The sequence below is a fragment of the Aptenodytes patagonicus genome, chromosome 5, assembly GCF_965638725.1.
Source record: "Aptenodytes patagonicus chromosome 5, bAptPat1.pri.cur, whole genome shotgun sequence".
NCBI classification, from domain to species: Eukaryota; Metazoa; Chordata; class Aves; order Sphenisciformes; family Spheniscidae; genus Aptenodytes; species Aptenodytes patagonicus.
This window is the reverse complement of record NC_134953.1, coordinates 70,355,600-70,371,762: the sequence shown is the minus strand read 5'-3', so window position 1 is coordinate 70,371,762 and position 16,163 is coordinate 70,355,600. Positions and strand designations below refer to the sequence as shown.

The window sequence follows — 16,163 nt, the reverse complement described above, 5'->3', positions numbered from 1 at the left end:
TTTTGATAAAAATAAATGTTTATATATAGAAAAGTGTATGTTACTGAATAGCATAACAAAGCAAAATCAAAACAAATCTTTTCCTATTAATTCCCAACACTAAGTAGCTATATTTTGGGGAATTGTGTATGAGAACATTGAATTTTACTTCAACAGACAAAGAATTAAGGTTTATTAAAAATACAATAGACATTTTCTGTGAACTTTAAAAAATACAGCAATGCAATGAAAGTAAATATGAATACAATGAGCTTCTTGTTAGTAATGATATAACCCTTTCCTATGTTATCTGTTTTATTCCCACAAAGAGCTTTTAGGCATTTATATAATTAATACAGATTTGACTGCAGGATCAGCTTTACAATATTGCTTCATATATGGTTATGACACTCTCTGTGTAACCAGATTCAAACCTATGCCCCAATATTACATGTCAGCGAGCTTTTAGCGTCACCAGTAGTCACTAGGAATTCTTCTGCACCCCTGACGCTGTGATGGTAACTCTCCAACTGGCCTTTGCAACTCAGATCGGGACCCATTTGAAGAGAATGCACAGGGAAACGTGCGTATTATTAAGGTGTTCCCACACCCTGCCCACAGTTTAGTTACACCCTTGGGAAAAAAAAAGGCTTTATCATTATCCAATTAGTTTAAATAATGCTTAAATCAAGCCAGGTTAAGATAAATACAAATATAAGCATTTATCTGTAACACCCAACTAGTCGATACAGCTACAGATGTTCATAAAACACACAAGCAAAGAAATGAAAGAAAAACTGTATCTTATCTCTGTACAGTAAGGTTACAACTGACAAATATTTTTCCCTCATTCAGTTCACTTGCTGTTTCTCTCCTAAAAAAGGTACACGCTTTCTCTCTTCTTTCGGCAGATTACGTTAGGTTTTACAGCTATTCCTCCATTTCACTTCTACTAGGTGATCTAGATGGGCTTAGTTTTTTCGGCTTGAACTCTTTCTTTCATAGACAGTTTAGCTATCCTCTTCGTTAGAAACAAGGATGTTTCCCTTTTGTAGATATGCAAGCATCTGATACACCGGGAATCATCTCCTCCACTAAAGTGGCTACAAAGCAATTCTGCTTCGGCTCTCCCCGCTCCCTTTGATGGCATGCTCAGCCTTCCCCATGACAAATGCATTTCAGCAAACCTTACATTGGGTTTCACTCCTGTATCAAAAACATACCTGATGATACAAACGTTCAAACAAGATAATTCCATGCTGCTTACAGTTTATTACAGGCTCTTGGTAATCTGGAATGATAGTAGGTTTGGAATAACAGATTCCCAGTGTCTTTTTTCTTATGTAGATGAAAACAACAGCACGAAGAAGTGCAGCTAATTGTTCGATGATTGCTGCCAGTTTGTACAGAGCAGATTTTGCCAGGTGAATGAATAGGATTATTACTCGTTACTGGAATGTCTACTCACTCTGTCTAAAGATTTCCATAAGCAACCCTCTCTCTATATATAAAGCCACATATTGCAATTGAATAAGCATAACATATAAATAATGTATCTTACATATGTGTGTATTTATACATACGTGTAACATTTATTACTATGAATTTATGTGGCTTTATTTACTGGCAATAATCCTAACTATTGGAAAAAAGGGGCGGTAGGTTGTGACTGTGCTTTGGAGCAAAGGGTTTATAAAACATACCAGAGCCGATGCTGTGCTTAATTCCTGCAGATATAAAACTTCCAAGAAAGGAAATTCAGTTAATTTCCCTGGAGACTCAAGGCAAGTTTCAAATAGACTATGTTGCACCCCAGAAACAATAAAGATGCAAAACATATATAGGTAACATGTAGAAAATTAGAAACAGAAAATTTGACAAGGAAAATAGTATCCCTATTCCAGCAGAGATACAAAAGATGCCAGGAAAACAGAACTGTTACTTGAAAAAACATCAGTCTGTGTAAAACCATAAAATAGCTGAAAAAAACTTTTTGAAACCAAGTAGACAGACTTTACACTCCTATTAGGGAAAGCTTTGAACTATGTATCCATTCCTGACTCTTTGATAAATCATACTGACGAACTGTTCACAAGAAAGGAAAATCAAATCACTTTTGGTTTTCATTCTTTTCACTTATTCTGAGATTATACATTATTCAAGAAAAGCGTGATTATTTTACATATTGCTTAGAAGATGTCTAGACTAGGGAACATTTGTTGCATCTAAAATTATGTTTGCTAACTGGTTTCGAGTGAAGATTTGTATGCCCAAAAAGTTTTACTAAAGCAGTTGTTTTAACCTAGTTTTGGCAATGGAAGTTCAAAATTTCAATTTTGCTTATATTGTTGTAAATTCAAAATAAATTCATGTAATAATAAGATTTCTGAAAAGACTGATGATTTTAAAATCTAGCTGTGGACTGGATTTAACAAATCAACGGGCCAGCTGACTGCTGACACGATTCTCTTTGATCTATCCTTTAAACTTCGATTATAAATGGAAAACGTATTCTTTTAATATTAACTAATATTTTTAATTAAGTGCAGTTTAAAACCATACTGAACTATGGGGCTAGTGACACCAGGTAATTCATTTTTTAAGATCTTTGCATTCAGGCTGTACCAATAGTAAAAATGTGTTTGTCAAAATATGTTAGGAAGCTCATTTTTAAACACAGTCTAGTTTCCTAGTGTTATAATGCCTTAGAAACTTAATTTTCCAGTGATTCAGATGTGTGCCATCCTGGCTGCTTCCATCCGATTTTTCTAAAATCCAGTCACATACTCACTTTGCAGCTTTGTAGCTTTACATTTCACCAGAAGACTTTTCTGCAAACACAGAAAAAGAACAAACCCCCCGCCTTTGTAAGCGAGTTCTCTTTTGCCTTGGAGCTACCTGGTTTATTATAAGGATGATAGATTTCATAAAGCAAAGAAGTTGTAAAAACCTTTATGGAAGCATTAAAAAGATCTTGGGCTAATGCATTATTAAAGAAAAGTTCACCTAATATGCGAAGCAGAAGACAGGTCTTTAACTTCTACTCATTTCAGTCCCCCACCATCTGAGCTAGGCAGTATGGTTAGTTATCACTAGTTAGACATAAACAGCTTGCTTAACTGAAGTTTTCACCAGCACTTTATGCAAGCTGAAAAATATGCAACACATTTTTTGTGTAGAATATTTGTCTCTTGAAATTAATAGGACACTTTTTTTCATTTTCTCTCTTTCATTCAGTATATTAGTTATTCTTTTATTCTTTCCAGTGTATGTTTTTATGTGCTTCCTCAATAGAAGGCTGAATTTGGGAGAAATTTTCTTGATACTGTACAAAATTGGACAAGAGCTGCTAAGCTACATATAGTATTGTGTTTCTATCAGACCACTCTATAACAGACAGATTCAGAGAAACTCAGTTGGAAAATAAACCTGAAATAGCCTTTGTGGATCGTTTAGAATGTTCCCTATATAAACTGGAGAAAAGAGAAGCTCTGTAAAATGCATGGTCTGTTCACTATATGCTGGCGTTCAAGGATGTCACTTCAACTACCCCTGCACTCAGTTCCAGAGGTGAAAGTAAATCTCTCTTTATTTCACCTAGATCAAACCTTCATTCATCACTCTACCGCAATAGAGCTACATGGATTTCAGTGCATTAAGAGCCTTCTGTGGTCACTGAAAAGGAGCCAGTTTTTCTCCTTTATGAAAAGGAAGGCTAGCTAATTAATTAAGATGGAAAAAAAGGCACGTGTTATTTCTCCATCTAATGCAAGCTTTATAGTTCAACAGTGCATGGAGAGATTTGCATGTTGAGATTTGTAGTTCCAAAACAAAAGATTAAGAAAATTCAAATGCCTAAGCAATTCTTCTGGCATACCACAAATATCTAGAAAAATGCCTGGTTTTCTGTTTTCAATATATTCCAATATCACATTCCTGAGACCTGCTGGATGCAGAGCCTAGAGCACATGCTGTTCTCAGAGATCCCACTCTGTAATACAGAGAAGACATTTCTATTCTCTTCTACTATACTACATACTATTCTCTGTTATGGAAGCAGTCTCTCTCTTTAATACGAATACGTCTTTATAGACTAAAAATGTGATTCTCCATCACCTGGCACCTGTGCTGTAACTATTTAAACAGTCCAGAGAATCAGAGAATTAGGCCTGGCGGTAAAATTTCAAAAGACAACTATCCCAGATGACAAGGAAACTAATTCAAAGAACTTAAATTCAGACACAGAATAAAATGTTGATTTAGACTTAAACTGCAGCTATTTCTTACTGAAGTATGCTTGTCTGAGGCTGGAAAGTACAAGCTGGTTAGAAAGGACACTAAACAGCACACAAGAGAGAACTTGGGGAGAGAGCACAATTAACTAATGCTAACTGATGGCTCACTCTCCCTGAAGATGGCACAGGATTCATTTGCCAAATAGATCTAGGGATTAATTTATCAATGCAATGGACTAGTGACCATGTATGCTCACTCCAGCTGTATGTACCGATCAGTTTTCAAGGTTCTAAATATAGAGGACAACAGTTCCCTATCACCTTTTTGAGCTGGCTTGTCCAGTATTTTTAAATATCCTTTTTTGTGAGCAGCTTTGAGTACATCTACGATAGTGTTTCAGCTCTGATCCGGAGCACGCTTTGGAAGAGCACTTTGGTTCACATGGTGAAGCTGTTTTGAAATGCATGAGTCGGGTTTGTTTTAGATTAAATCTAAAACAATCTGGCAGATGCGCTCCATAAGCCAACCGTGAGCTCTCCAGCTGCTAATGGGCATCCAGTCTACAGAACATGACCACAGGTGCTCACTGTAACCCCTAAAACGCTTACAGCTGAGATGATGTACACCCTCAGCACTAACAATTTCACTTTCTGATACACTCTATTTGGGCTGCACCACTCGCTACGGCAGATGGAAAAATTGTATTTAAATACATATAGGCATTCAATGTATTTGCAGTACAAATAAAAAGGCAAAGTAACAAAGATAAAATCTTGTCAAAATGACTCTGCCTGCATACCTATGACAAGGATAATTTTTGGTCGAGGTCTTGCAGGATCAAATACATCGTACTCCTCAATTAGCTCAGCAGTTTCAGAGAGGTCGGTGTCACTTTCTATCGAAAACTGTTGAATTGGAGGGAGTCGGTCATACCGTCGGTATGGGAAGTTAGAATTATCAGGCATCACTGTAAAATAGTAAGACAAACTGGGAATTGTGGAAATACACTGAAAACTCAAAATCTATTGTGTACGCAGATTTAAATAAGTATAATAAATAAAGTAAAAATATCTCCTAAATTTACAATGTGCTTGCTGTTACTACATTAAGTATTCCTTGCCTCTATTTAGCTGATTTATTACATTGGAACCACTAGAAGCCAGTTTTCTTTGGTGCTTCTTTACAAGCACGTCACCTTTTCTGTGAAAATCTGCCCATAGCACCCAGAGTTCAGCAGTGGCCTCCGAGAAGAAAAGCACTCTATGGTGCAGATAACCTGTACTGTTAAGCAGACCTCTTTTGGTGATAGATGTTGTACACAGAGACAGAGATAGTATTCTTGCTAATTAGTTTAATGAAATGCTGGATGGCAAGGAATAATAACTATGGCAACTGAAAGATGGGCTAATTACTCTTTGTTAACATTACAAATAAAATAATTACAGGTATTGGTATGACATTTGCTTAGATTTTATGAGATGCACCTTTTTCTAAGTGTTTATCATGTACATTGTATTTGGTACATTAGCATATAGCTCCAATATAAACTAGAAAAACAACCTACTGTAACGGCATTGAAGTTGTTATGTACATCATCCATAAGGACCAACTAAAAATATAAACCAAGTGCACTGGGTCAACTTTGCCCCTGTCTTTGCAAATGTTTTAGGTAGGATACGAGGAATGTCTCCACTAATGTGTTAAACATTTACACAGCAAACATCCATCATTGCGCTGCAAAATGATCACAATTTCCTCTCCTGCATAGCATCCGTTATGGAGAAGAAAAACAAATGCCAAAACGGAAGGAAACAGAATCCTTGAGTCCTTTGCCTAAGGAAAATCAGAATGAGGCATGATCTGCTACAGAAGTAAGCATAAAATAATTCAGTGGTGGATGTACAACCACCCACAGCACAAGAAATACAATCATTTTTATACTTAATACATTACCATTCCTGAAAAAAGACCTCCTGGATTGTCCTCCATTGAGTGGAGGCAGGGTCTTCTTTTCTGGGCTGACAAAAGTGTCCCATTTCACTTTTTCTGACCCTCCGAGCTCTCTCACTTTCTGCAAACAGCTTTCCAAATATTCAATTGGGTCATCGGGTTTGTAACACATTAATCCATTCAACAGACTCTGCAATGCAAGATCAGAAATACACACTATAATAATAGATGCCAGAAAAAAACAAGCATTTTCACTTTCAATTTTACTTTCCACAGAGAAACCCCATATTCCTTGCATATTCAGACTCTCCATTTCAAGCCAATGCGTGAGAGTGAGGCCTGCAAAAATTGTATGATTTTGGTTTGCTGGTGTCACAAAAATGATTCAGAACAGGAAGCTCGTGGCTATGTCTTCATATTTGTCTGCTTGCACTGTAGCAAGAACTGAAAATAGTAAAAAAATTCCCTACATTTTTCTTAGAACTACCGCTGGCAAATACACGCAGAGCAATGCACAAGCTAGATAGCCCCAGAAGTTACATATTCTGTGTAGCTTATTAGATCACTGAAACGTATCTTTTCCCTAAAGACCAGTGCACCCACAAGTATCTTATCCATATTCTTGAGTCAACACTAACACAAATAATGAAAAAAAGATTTTTAAAAATCACAAGAAATACTCAAATATCATCTTGATCAGTATTGGAAAAAAACCCCAAACCCGAAGTTCATAGGTGCTTCCAGATTTAATTGACCAGAAATTCCCCGCCATTAGAAAACCCCTGTCTACTGTATTAATTCTGCACGCATCGTACCTATGGGCATTATGGGGAGCGTGGAAGAAGGAATGCCAGGCCCTCCTCTGACGCACGGTAATTGATTTTCCTTGACAAAGTGATACATAAGTCATCACCTCACCTCTCCACAAGACAACCGCATCCAACCTTCTCTTAACAATAAACGTCTTTCAGGATGATTTCTGCTCCTTTGTGCTCTTCCTGATTTTTGTGCAAATAAACTTGAGGGTCACAGTTGATATTAGTAATAAACATAAATAGCTCCAATTCAGGATTTTCTCCGTTATTTATTATCTACAGTTTATACAATAATTGTTATTTACACACATTTGTATTTATAAAATAGGATATAATTTATATGCATCTATGCTCTTATTGTACTACTTAACCGATCACAGCAACTAGCCATATATTTTTGCAGAAGATATGCACCATTTTTAAAAAAATGCTAGCTCAAGCTTTGAGCCGCTACAGAAGAACTGTTTTGTTTGCATCTCTTGTTAAACCATTCACATTCTAAATGCGTTAGTAAAACATCAGCATGGTCTATGTCCTGTAATTTTCAAATACATAAAAAAAAGTCTAGCTTCAGAACAGACCGGGGAAAATACATGTGTCTCTGTGTGTGTTTTATATGGATGGCAGGATGTCTGATTCGGAGAAAACCCCAAAAATCCACATTTCACAGAGAAGTAATTATCAACCATTAGCACCAGGTAACTTGCAGGACGCTAAACAAAACCTCACTAAACAGTTGTGGTTTGTTTTTTTTTTCTCCCAGGCCGATGAAAACCTGGAGAAAGCCTGAAAGATAACCCCCGCCTGGACTCCTCGGCAGAGCGGCCCCGGAGGTCCTCTGCCCTGCGGACGCGCAAGTTGGCTGCCCCCCAGGCGGCCGAAGGCGGGCAGAGGCGGCCTCCCGCAGCGCCGCGGAGGGGCGCGGCCGCCCGGCTGCCTGCGCGCCCGCGGAGGCTCACGGCAGGTGGGCAGCGGGCAGCCGCTCCCCCGCCGGCCCCGCGGCCGGCAGCTCCCAACCCCGGCCCGCGGGGCGCTGCCGGGCGGCCCCGGGAGTCGCGGTTGCCCGGCAGCGCCCCCCGGCCCGGGGTGGGGGCCAGCCCTCCGCCGCGCGGCTCCCCGCGCGAGGTACGCGCGCCGCAGCCTCCTCTGGCTGCTCCGTCCTTCCAGCCACCTTCAGCCCGCTGCCCGCCGCGGGCTGCCAGCGCGGAGCACCCCCCCGACGGGCGCGGAAAACGCTCGCCGCCTCCGCCTCGCCTACCTCGAAAAGCTGCGGGATCTCCCTGCGGGCCAGATACTCCTTCGCTTCGCCGGCGCTCATACCGCCAGCCGGGCACGGGGGCGCCGGCGGGGCGCGGGTGGGCAGCGCCGAGCCCCGCGCACGGCACGGCACGGCACGGCGCGGCGCGGCGCGGCGCGGCGGTGCAATGCGGGAGCCTCGGCGAGGCTTCCGCGGGCGGGCGAGCCGGGGCGGGGGGGGAGGAGGGAGGCAGGCTGCCCGCCTCCCCGTCCGCGCTGCACGGAGGGAGCGAGAGCACGTTATCCCCCGGCGGGGAGGAAGAGCGTGCGCAGGCTGCCGGGGAAAGTTTCAGGGGGTGCCTGCGGCGAGGCGCCCGAGCGGAGGCGGTGAGGGGTTGTGCCTGTCTTGTCAGCCGCGGGCAAGGTGCCCCGGGAGAGATCGGACCCCGGCTCCCCGGGAGGCACCGTCTGCTCTTGCCGTCCTCAGGCGCTCCCCGCACGCTGGGAGGGCTGTGGCAGCCAGTGCGGAGGGGGCTGTGCACGGGTGTAGCATGGTCTCTGCCCTTGGCATCGTTTTTTGGCGTTTTGGAGAGCGAGGCATTTCATACGCTTTGGGCTAGTAAAAGGCCATGAACTATGGTCACTCATGAGCATCTGTGATCGTCGGGTCACAGGAAGAGACCTGAAGACATCTCTGGTCCAAACTCCTGCTCGGAGCAAGGGCAGCTCTTGAGGCCAGACCAGCTTGTTCAGGGCTTTATCTAGTCTCATCTTGCAAAACCTCCAAGGGTGGAGGCTGCATGGCCTCTCTGGGCAATCTGTGCTTGGCTGGCCTCATGGTGAAAAAGGGTTTTCTTCTATTTGGCTAGCACCTCCCGTGTCTCAATTTGCCTCTTGCCCACCGTTGCACAGTTGTGAAGAGCCTGGCTCCATCTTCATGATAACCTCCTCATAAGCATTGGAGGGCTGCTATTATGTTCCCTCTAAACCTGCCACGGGCTGAACAAGCCCAGTTCCCTCAACCTCTCCTCAAGCGCAAGCGCTCTCATCCCTGACCGTCTTTGCAACTGTCCACTCAACTCACTCCGGTTTATCAACATCTCTCTTTACTGGGGAGCCCAAAATGGGATGCATTATTCTAGATGTGCTCTGAGGAGTGCTACGTAGGGGGGTAGCTTCTGTGATATTCTGTAGCATACTGGAAGTCAGAGCAGATTATTTCAGTTGCTTAATTGTCCTATATCAAGTCTGACATTCCAATTAGATTTTAATTTTGTTGATTATCTTTTCTAAGACAACATCCACTGATGCACAGCCTAACAGAAATAGGTTACGGAAGTGCAAGCTTATGAACAACAGTCAGCAACTGCTTTCCATATCTCGGTACTTTTCAGATGTAGGATAGGTCTTCTGAGGAGTCTTTTAAGAAGCTTCTCCCCCCTGTGTGTGATTTGTGGATCAATATCAGCTTGACAAGCTCCTCCCTCTCCACTGCAGCCACGTTCCTAGTTTTGCTGCTTCTGTAGTTAAACTGCTCTCTTTTTCCCCTGCCCTGCCTCCAGCTTTTTATGTAGACACTTTCTCCTGGAGAGGCTTCCAGTCCTTGTTCATTCCCCAAACTGCTAAACACTGCCCCAGGGGCAGTCCCATGATGATTTCCTGCCAAATTGGACTGGTAGGTTTTCCAAGTCATCCAGTTACTCCCAGCAGCTTCTACCTGAAGGGCAGCCACCAATGTCCCTTCGCAGCAGTCCACTGATGGATGGCCTATTCTCCCCTTCAGCTGAAGTATCTCTGGAAAGAAGTTTGGATTAGACAGCTTAAGAGCCTTTCCAGCTCCATTCTCTATGACTCCAGTGGTGTCCACTCAGGGAAGCTGCAGTAATGTCACTGAATTGGCACTTCTCATATGTTTACGGAAGACCTTAGCCTTCGCTGGAGAGTTTAATCAGCATTCATCTGCAGTCTTTCTCATTCTCCCATGAACTCTGGACGTGGCTTTAACCCTACTTTGTCTTGCTAAGGTCTTAATACATCCAAATGTAAATTAATTGAAAAGCACAGTATCTTAATTTTGATTGCGTGAAAAATAGAGTAGGCTCCAATGTCCTAATTAAAACATATGAGATATAATTGCTTTTAAAAGACCTTAAATGAAGCTTGACAAGAGGAGGACTGAATTAAATTAAATAGCTATTTTCTTAAAATAAGATCTTTCCTAAGGAGGGCTAATGGAAGATGCCATTCTATTTAGGAAGACAGAGCTGTGGTTTTGGCATTTTGTGGTTTTAATTTTTTTTTTTTAGTTTATACAGAAAAACCCAGCTGTATTATCATTGTCTCAGACAAATTCCATTTATAGGCTTTCAGCACATATATATTTTATATATTTAACGTTTATGGGTGAATTAGTATCTCATCCAATGTCCTGGATTGATAGAGAAAAATACTTCCATTCACATGCTTTCCATGGCATCTTCCTCAGGAATGTGAAAAATTTTTGTGTAAAGTCTTGTCTGAGATGTTTGGATTTTACTGCAGGCTCCCAGGCATTTTGCTCAGTTAGATAATGCTAACAGAAAATAAAAGTTCTGACTGTTCTGCCACAAAACTATTATCATTATGGACATCTAAATTCAAAAAAAGAGTGATTTTGAGCTAATCTGATTTTTGTTGCACAAAATCAAATTCCATGTTGCAGAAATTACCACCTCAGAAAAAATATGGCCATTTAGGAAATCTGTCAGACTGAATGTGTGAAGTGTATCTGGAAAGGATATTTTTGGATCTAATAATATGGTACCTCCTTCTACAAGTAATTTGTTATGTGTTTGCCTGTGGCAAAATCCCCATACTGAAACAGGATCACAGGTGGATGCTTCCCAAAGGCTCTGGAGAACATCGGCAGCAAAGGATTAAGAATGTACTAACTAAATACAAAGCTGCGTTACTTGTCACTTCAGGTATGTAGGTAACGTAAAGGCAGCTGTTAGAAGGTTAGCTGTTTGTCATTTACCAGTATCTGATCAAGAGCGTGGATGGAAATCAAGTGGTCTTACTGCCTTAGAAAATAATACAGGATGCAAAAAAGTTCACAGAAATGGGAACATGGATCTGAACTCCAGAGCGCTGCCCATTCCTGAAGGTACAGGCGGCTCTTCATGGTACTGGGGTGAGGCTGAAGGATCACTTTGGTTATACTTCTACCACTTCCTACCTCTTCTGGAGGGGAAGAAGCTACAGGAGAAAGAACAACATTTTGCTATCAAAATGATAACAGTTCTGGAAACTCATCTTGAAAACTTCTTACGGATCCTATGCCATCGGGCTGATTCCATTCTCATTCTTGTTGGTTCCTCCAATAAATATGTGAAGCGGAACTAATATGAAATTAGTATGGGATCAGCTGGAATATGCTGTTCTGGGCCTTCTCTTCGTCTTGGTTAAACCAATTACCTAACACCCATAGCCTTCAGTCAAAGCTTAATTAGGTTCTATGTTTTAAAAACCCACTTCAGAATCCCCCGGTATTTTATAAGAGTCTTCTAGTTTTTTGTCTAGTGCCTGTTAAAGCCCTAGTGGCTGTCATTTTTCACATAAGCTGCCACTCTGCTAGATGTCTTTATTAAATCAGAACTGATGTCCTTGGATTGATGCGGTTATACAGGCTGGTGCAAGATATGTGGACAGTTTGAATTTGTAGAGTCTGTAAGTAAAACAATTATGTGTAGCCTTTTTAATAGAATGTGCTGAATTATATGCTTCTGATCCAGAAATAATATGCATTTTAATGTAAGTAAGTGCAGAACTTATTCGCAGCCCCGTGTTGTGCCTAGTGTGGTGTAAATTAATCCAAGATTACTAAAACAATCTTTTCATTTTAATGAGAATCCTGTTTCTGAACTCTTTTGCTAGTGGTGTTAACGTTTTTTTTAAACCTGCTGTTTTCCCTCCCCTTTCTTTTCCACTTTGCTAAACCTTTTTTTCTTTTCTACTGATACCTAAACAGGTTTCTTAAGTGAATTAAATCACTAATCGAAAGGTAGTGAAAATTCTACCTAGAAAATCTAATCTCTGGATCTAATCTTCACGGAATCCTGGAACTGTCATTTTATGTAACTTTTGTGCACACCAAGATGAATAAAACCTGGGAGGGGAGAAGGAAGGTTGTGCCGCTTAAAAGTTTGAGGATGCATATTTTAATCTGCTGAGGAAAAAAAAAAAGAAAAGAAATGCTATGATCAAGTCACTCCTTAACCTTTGTTTTGATAAACTACATAGCTGTAGCTTTTATTTTCCAATTACAGTGTAATCATTCTTGTGACCCTTCCCTGAACTCTTTCCAGTTTATCAACAGGCATCTTCAGCGAAGGCATCAAACGGGACACACTGTTCCAGGAATGGTCACACGGGTGCCAGGTACTGATGTGATTCAGCCTGCCTGTAACATCCTCACATTCCTCATTCTGTCGGTTTCACACTGATGGACTGAATTTGTGCACTGGCCTTGGTGTTGCAATGGGGCTCACCTTTCGCTGGTTACCTAGCAGGCTCCCAGCAGCTCCGCTTTCCACTCTATTTTCTCACATAGATTCCTCCACCCTAGGATCAACACCTGCTCTTTCTTCTTTGATGTATAACTTCATATATTTGCTTGCAGCCAATTTACCAAGACATCAGCTTGCTCAGTACCAGTGAGCTGTCCCCTTTGTGAGTTACCACTTCCCTACTCTTTGTTACCTGCCAGTGGTACCAGTGATTTTCTTTTTTGTTGTTTTTTTGGTAATCAATAAAACTGTTACACAGCACATGGCCAAAACACAGTTCCCATGGGACCAAACCAGAAACTCACTTAATATTTCCCATTTACACTTCACTTTTGAGACCAGTTAATTAGTCATTAAATATATGTGCATTAATTTTGATTCATTCAGGTTTCCTAAACAAAATATCCTGCAGCACTAAATAAATGCCTTCAGATCAGCACTTTTTTCTTCATCAGCCAAAACAAACCTTCTTGAACAAGTATCTGTGGATAGATTTGAGAGGATCTATTTTTCAAAAGCTGGCATTGACTAGCATTAATTAAATTCCATATAAACTATATTCCGGTGCGTTCTCATCAGTTCTGTATTTTACTAAGTTCCATGTTTACTAAGTTCCAAGGCCTGTAATTCCCTATGCCACCACCCTTTTACAGTACTGGTCTAACATATTCCCAGAAGGCAAGTATTTCAAGGGTTCCTAGAGGCCCGAAATGTCCTTTCCAACTGTTTTAAAACTCCAATGCAAGTTATCCCAATATGCAGATTTACTCAATTGTTTTTAGTGGCTACTATTTATAAAACTTACCTGACAACAGTTGTAATGGAGAATGTTTCATCACTATCCTATGGTATAATTACATCATCTGATTATTTCTCTATATACAGAACAGAAATATTTAGTGAAGGCTTCCAATTGCTTTTGTTATATCTATGCAAGCTTATTCCGATAATATTGTTAGGATCCTTTTCTTTCTTCTGTTCAGAAAAACAGCTCTTTCAAATGCTGTTCCACCTGTCTGACCATTGGGTTTTATGTCATTTTGTTTCCCTTCTCATTTTTTTTTACAGTTCTTAAATCCCTCACATACATTTCTTGCAGTTTCTAGTATTTGTTATAGATGGTTTTCTTATTCTTATGTTTCTTTATTTTCAAGCCAAGTTGTTTTGTAATCAGTGCTGTCTTCTTTTTTTTTTTCCGTCATAGGTTATTAGTGTTTTGGCTGTTTTGTTAGCATTCCTTAAATAACTCCCAATTATCATGCATATTTTTCTATTTAAGTCCTTATCCTTGATCTGACTTAGAATAATTAGATAGTATGAGGATATTGTACGGGCATTATGTAACTTAATAACGTCAAGGTTACCGCCTCAGGAAGTCCTTAAGCCTCAGCGAGAGGGAAGGCAGGAGATCCTGTAGAGCTTTGCCTTGTTCTTAACTCAGTCCCTAAGATGGCTGGTCACTATTGGTGAGAGCAGAGACTGGGGCTTACACAGACTTTTGGTCTGATCCATTACAGCTTCTTGATGCTTTTTGCTTTTACTTTATGTCACCTAAACTGAAATTCCCACCCCCTCACCCCCATGTTATAGAAACTGCTTTTTGGGAGGATTTTATTTTCCTCAGTTAACCATTTTTAGTAACTGATTAAGAAACACTTCAAATAATTTGATAGTGAATTTTCAACGACTTAGAAATGCTGTGCTATTTTTTTCCAATAAAGTCTTAATTTCCTTGCCTTTTCATCCTAAGGATCCAACCACAGATTTTAAGATTCTAATCTATGAATTGTCCCCAAATAGATACTGACAATAAAGCAATTTCAGTTCATCTTGTTTATTCTTTATGAACTAAGGAAATTTGGGTAGCTGTAGAAGAAGAAAACCACAAAGAAACACAGCAAAATTCAGTTAATAAAATAGGCTTGAACTGAATAATGACTTGTGGGTGGTAGTGGTGAGAATAGAAAAGATTTCAAGCACAGCTATTAGACCTCGTCCTGGGAACGCTATGGAGCATAAGATTGTTAGAAAGTAGGAGTCCGTGCTACTTATCATTTGGGTTTTATTTCAGTGCTATAATGGACCAGTGCCTTACGACATTATTTCTCTAACCTGTTATTCAATCATACAGTGAAAATCTTCCCTACTTGAAAACCACCTTGATAGAAAGTACAGCTTTTGAAAAGATCCACTTCTTGGTTGTTGGTTTTTTTTTTTAATAGAAAGCTAAATGAATTGAAAGTAATACCAACTTCCTATGTGAAGGGCTTAGAAGAGTCATATCATGATTTCAGGGGCTGCTCACACTGAGAAACCTTCAACATTTTTTGATATTTCTATCTTTACAGTGGCACAACACATTGTGACGTCAAGTCATAGGGAAAAAGGTGCAAGTTAGTTTGATATAATTTTTTTTTACCTAGAGTCACGAAGGATTCCCGACTGGAATCCTTCCAAGTGGGAGAGGGCCCACAGGACATTTACAAATACAGATTTTTGTTTCACTGTACTCAAAAAAAAGTACTATTAATTTTGGTCAGGCTGTATATGTATGCCAAAGAATAAAATAAAAGTTAAGAAAAAAAATCTTGGTTTGTGACATGGCAATTTTTTTATAATTAGGATTCACAATGGAATAACAGTGGCATGTGCTCTTGTTGAGAGTGATCTTGGCAATAACTGTAGCGTTCTGGTAAAAAGTGAAGAGTCACCTATTTGCATATTCAGTGTGTATTCAATATTCGCCACAAAGAGGTAGTTGTCAAAATGTCGGTCAGCCACTGGTGTTTGTTGCTTCATTGTTAAAGAACTTAGTTTCTTTAGCACTAAAGCTCTGTTTGTTTTTTGTATTTCATAATGAAGTGGGAAACGACAGTCCAAACCCTCTTTTCTAAACCCAGGAAGGCTGTAACTTGGGCAGGTATTGGCTCACAACTCTGAATTCTATTGTAAGGAACAATTTTTTTGTGGGGGGAATTTTAATTTTGGTTGAGGTAAGTCCTTTTTCAACCATCTAAGGTTCTTGAACTTGTCCATTTAACTTTTGGTTCTTGCATCGCAATGAACAGAATGCACTATATAGAGATTAAAATATGCACATTACATAATAGTTAGATAAAAATCAGAATACAGAACAAGGACAAGCTGAAGAAATTGCATCTTAAGATACAATGAGATGAGTCAAGAGACAACATGAGAGAAATTGGGAAATGTTTGAACCATGGAAATGTTTTAATGTTGATTCGAAATTCATCCTGACGTTCTGCTGACATACCAGAACATTGCCTGAATTTAGTCACCAACTTCAGTGAATGCTTTCTTGACAGTGTAACAAATGAGAATTGGATCACACACCTGTTTTCAGTAGAAGATGACACCCTGCCAGATGGCTTATTAGCAA

At 40.2% G+C, this 16,163-nt stretch overlaps 1 protein-coding gene across 1 annotated transcript in view; it reads right to left on the bottom strand.

Annotated features, from left to right (window-relative positions):
- AK5 (adenylate kinase 5) overlaps nucleotides 1-8,356 on the bottom strand; it is a 97,767-nt gene extending 89,411 nt beyond the window's left edge. Inside the window, exons 1-3 of the mRNA XM_076340423.1 lie at nucleotides 8,239-8,356; nucleotides 6,169-6,355; nucleotides 5,015-5,182 (exon numbers count right to left, since the gene is read on the bottom strand). Of these exons, the coding sequence (XP_076196538.1) occupies nucleotides 5,015-5,182; nucleotides 6,169-6,355; nucleotides 8,239-8,298 (415 nt within the window). The 5' untranslated portion in view covers nucleotides 8,299-8,356. The remainder of the gene's footprint in view (nucleotides 1-5,014; nucleotides 5,183-6,168; nucleotides 6,356-8,238) is intronic.
- Between the last annotated feature and the right edge of the window lie 7,807 nt (nucleotides 8,357-16,163).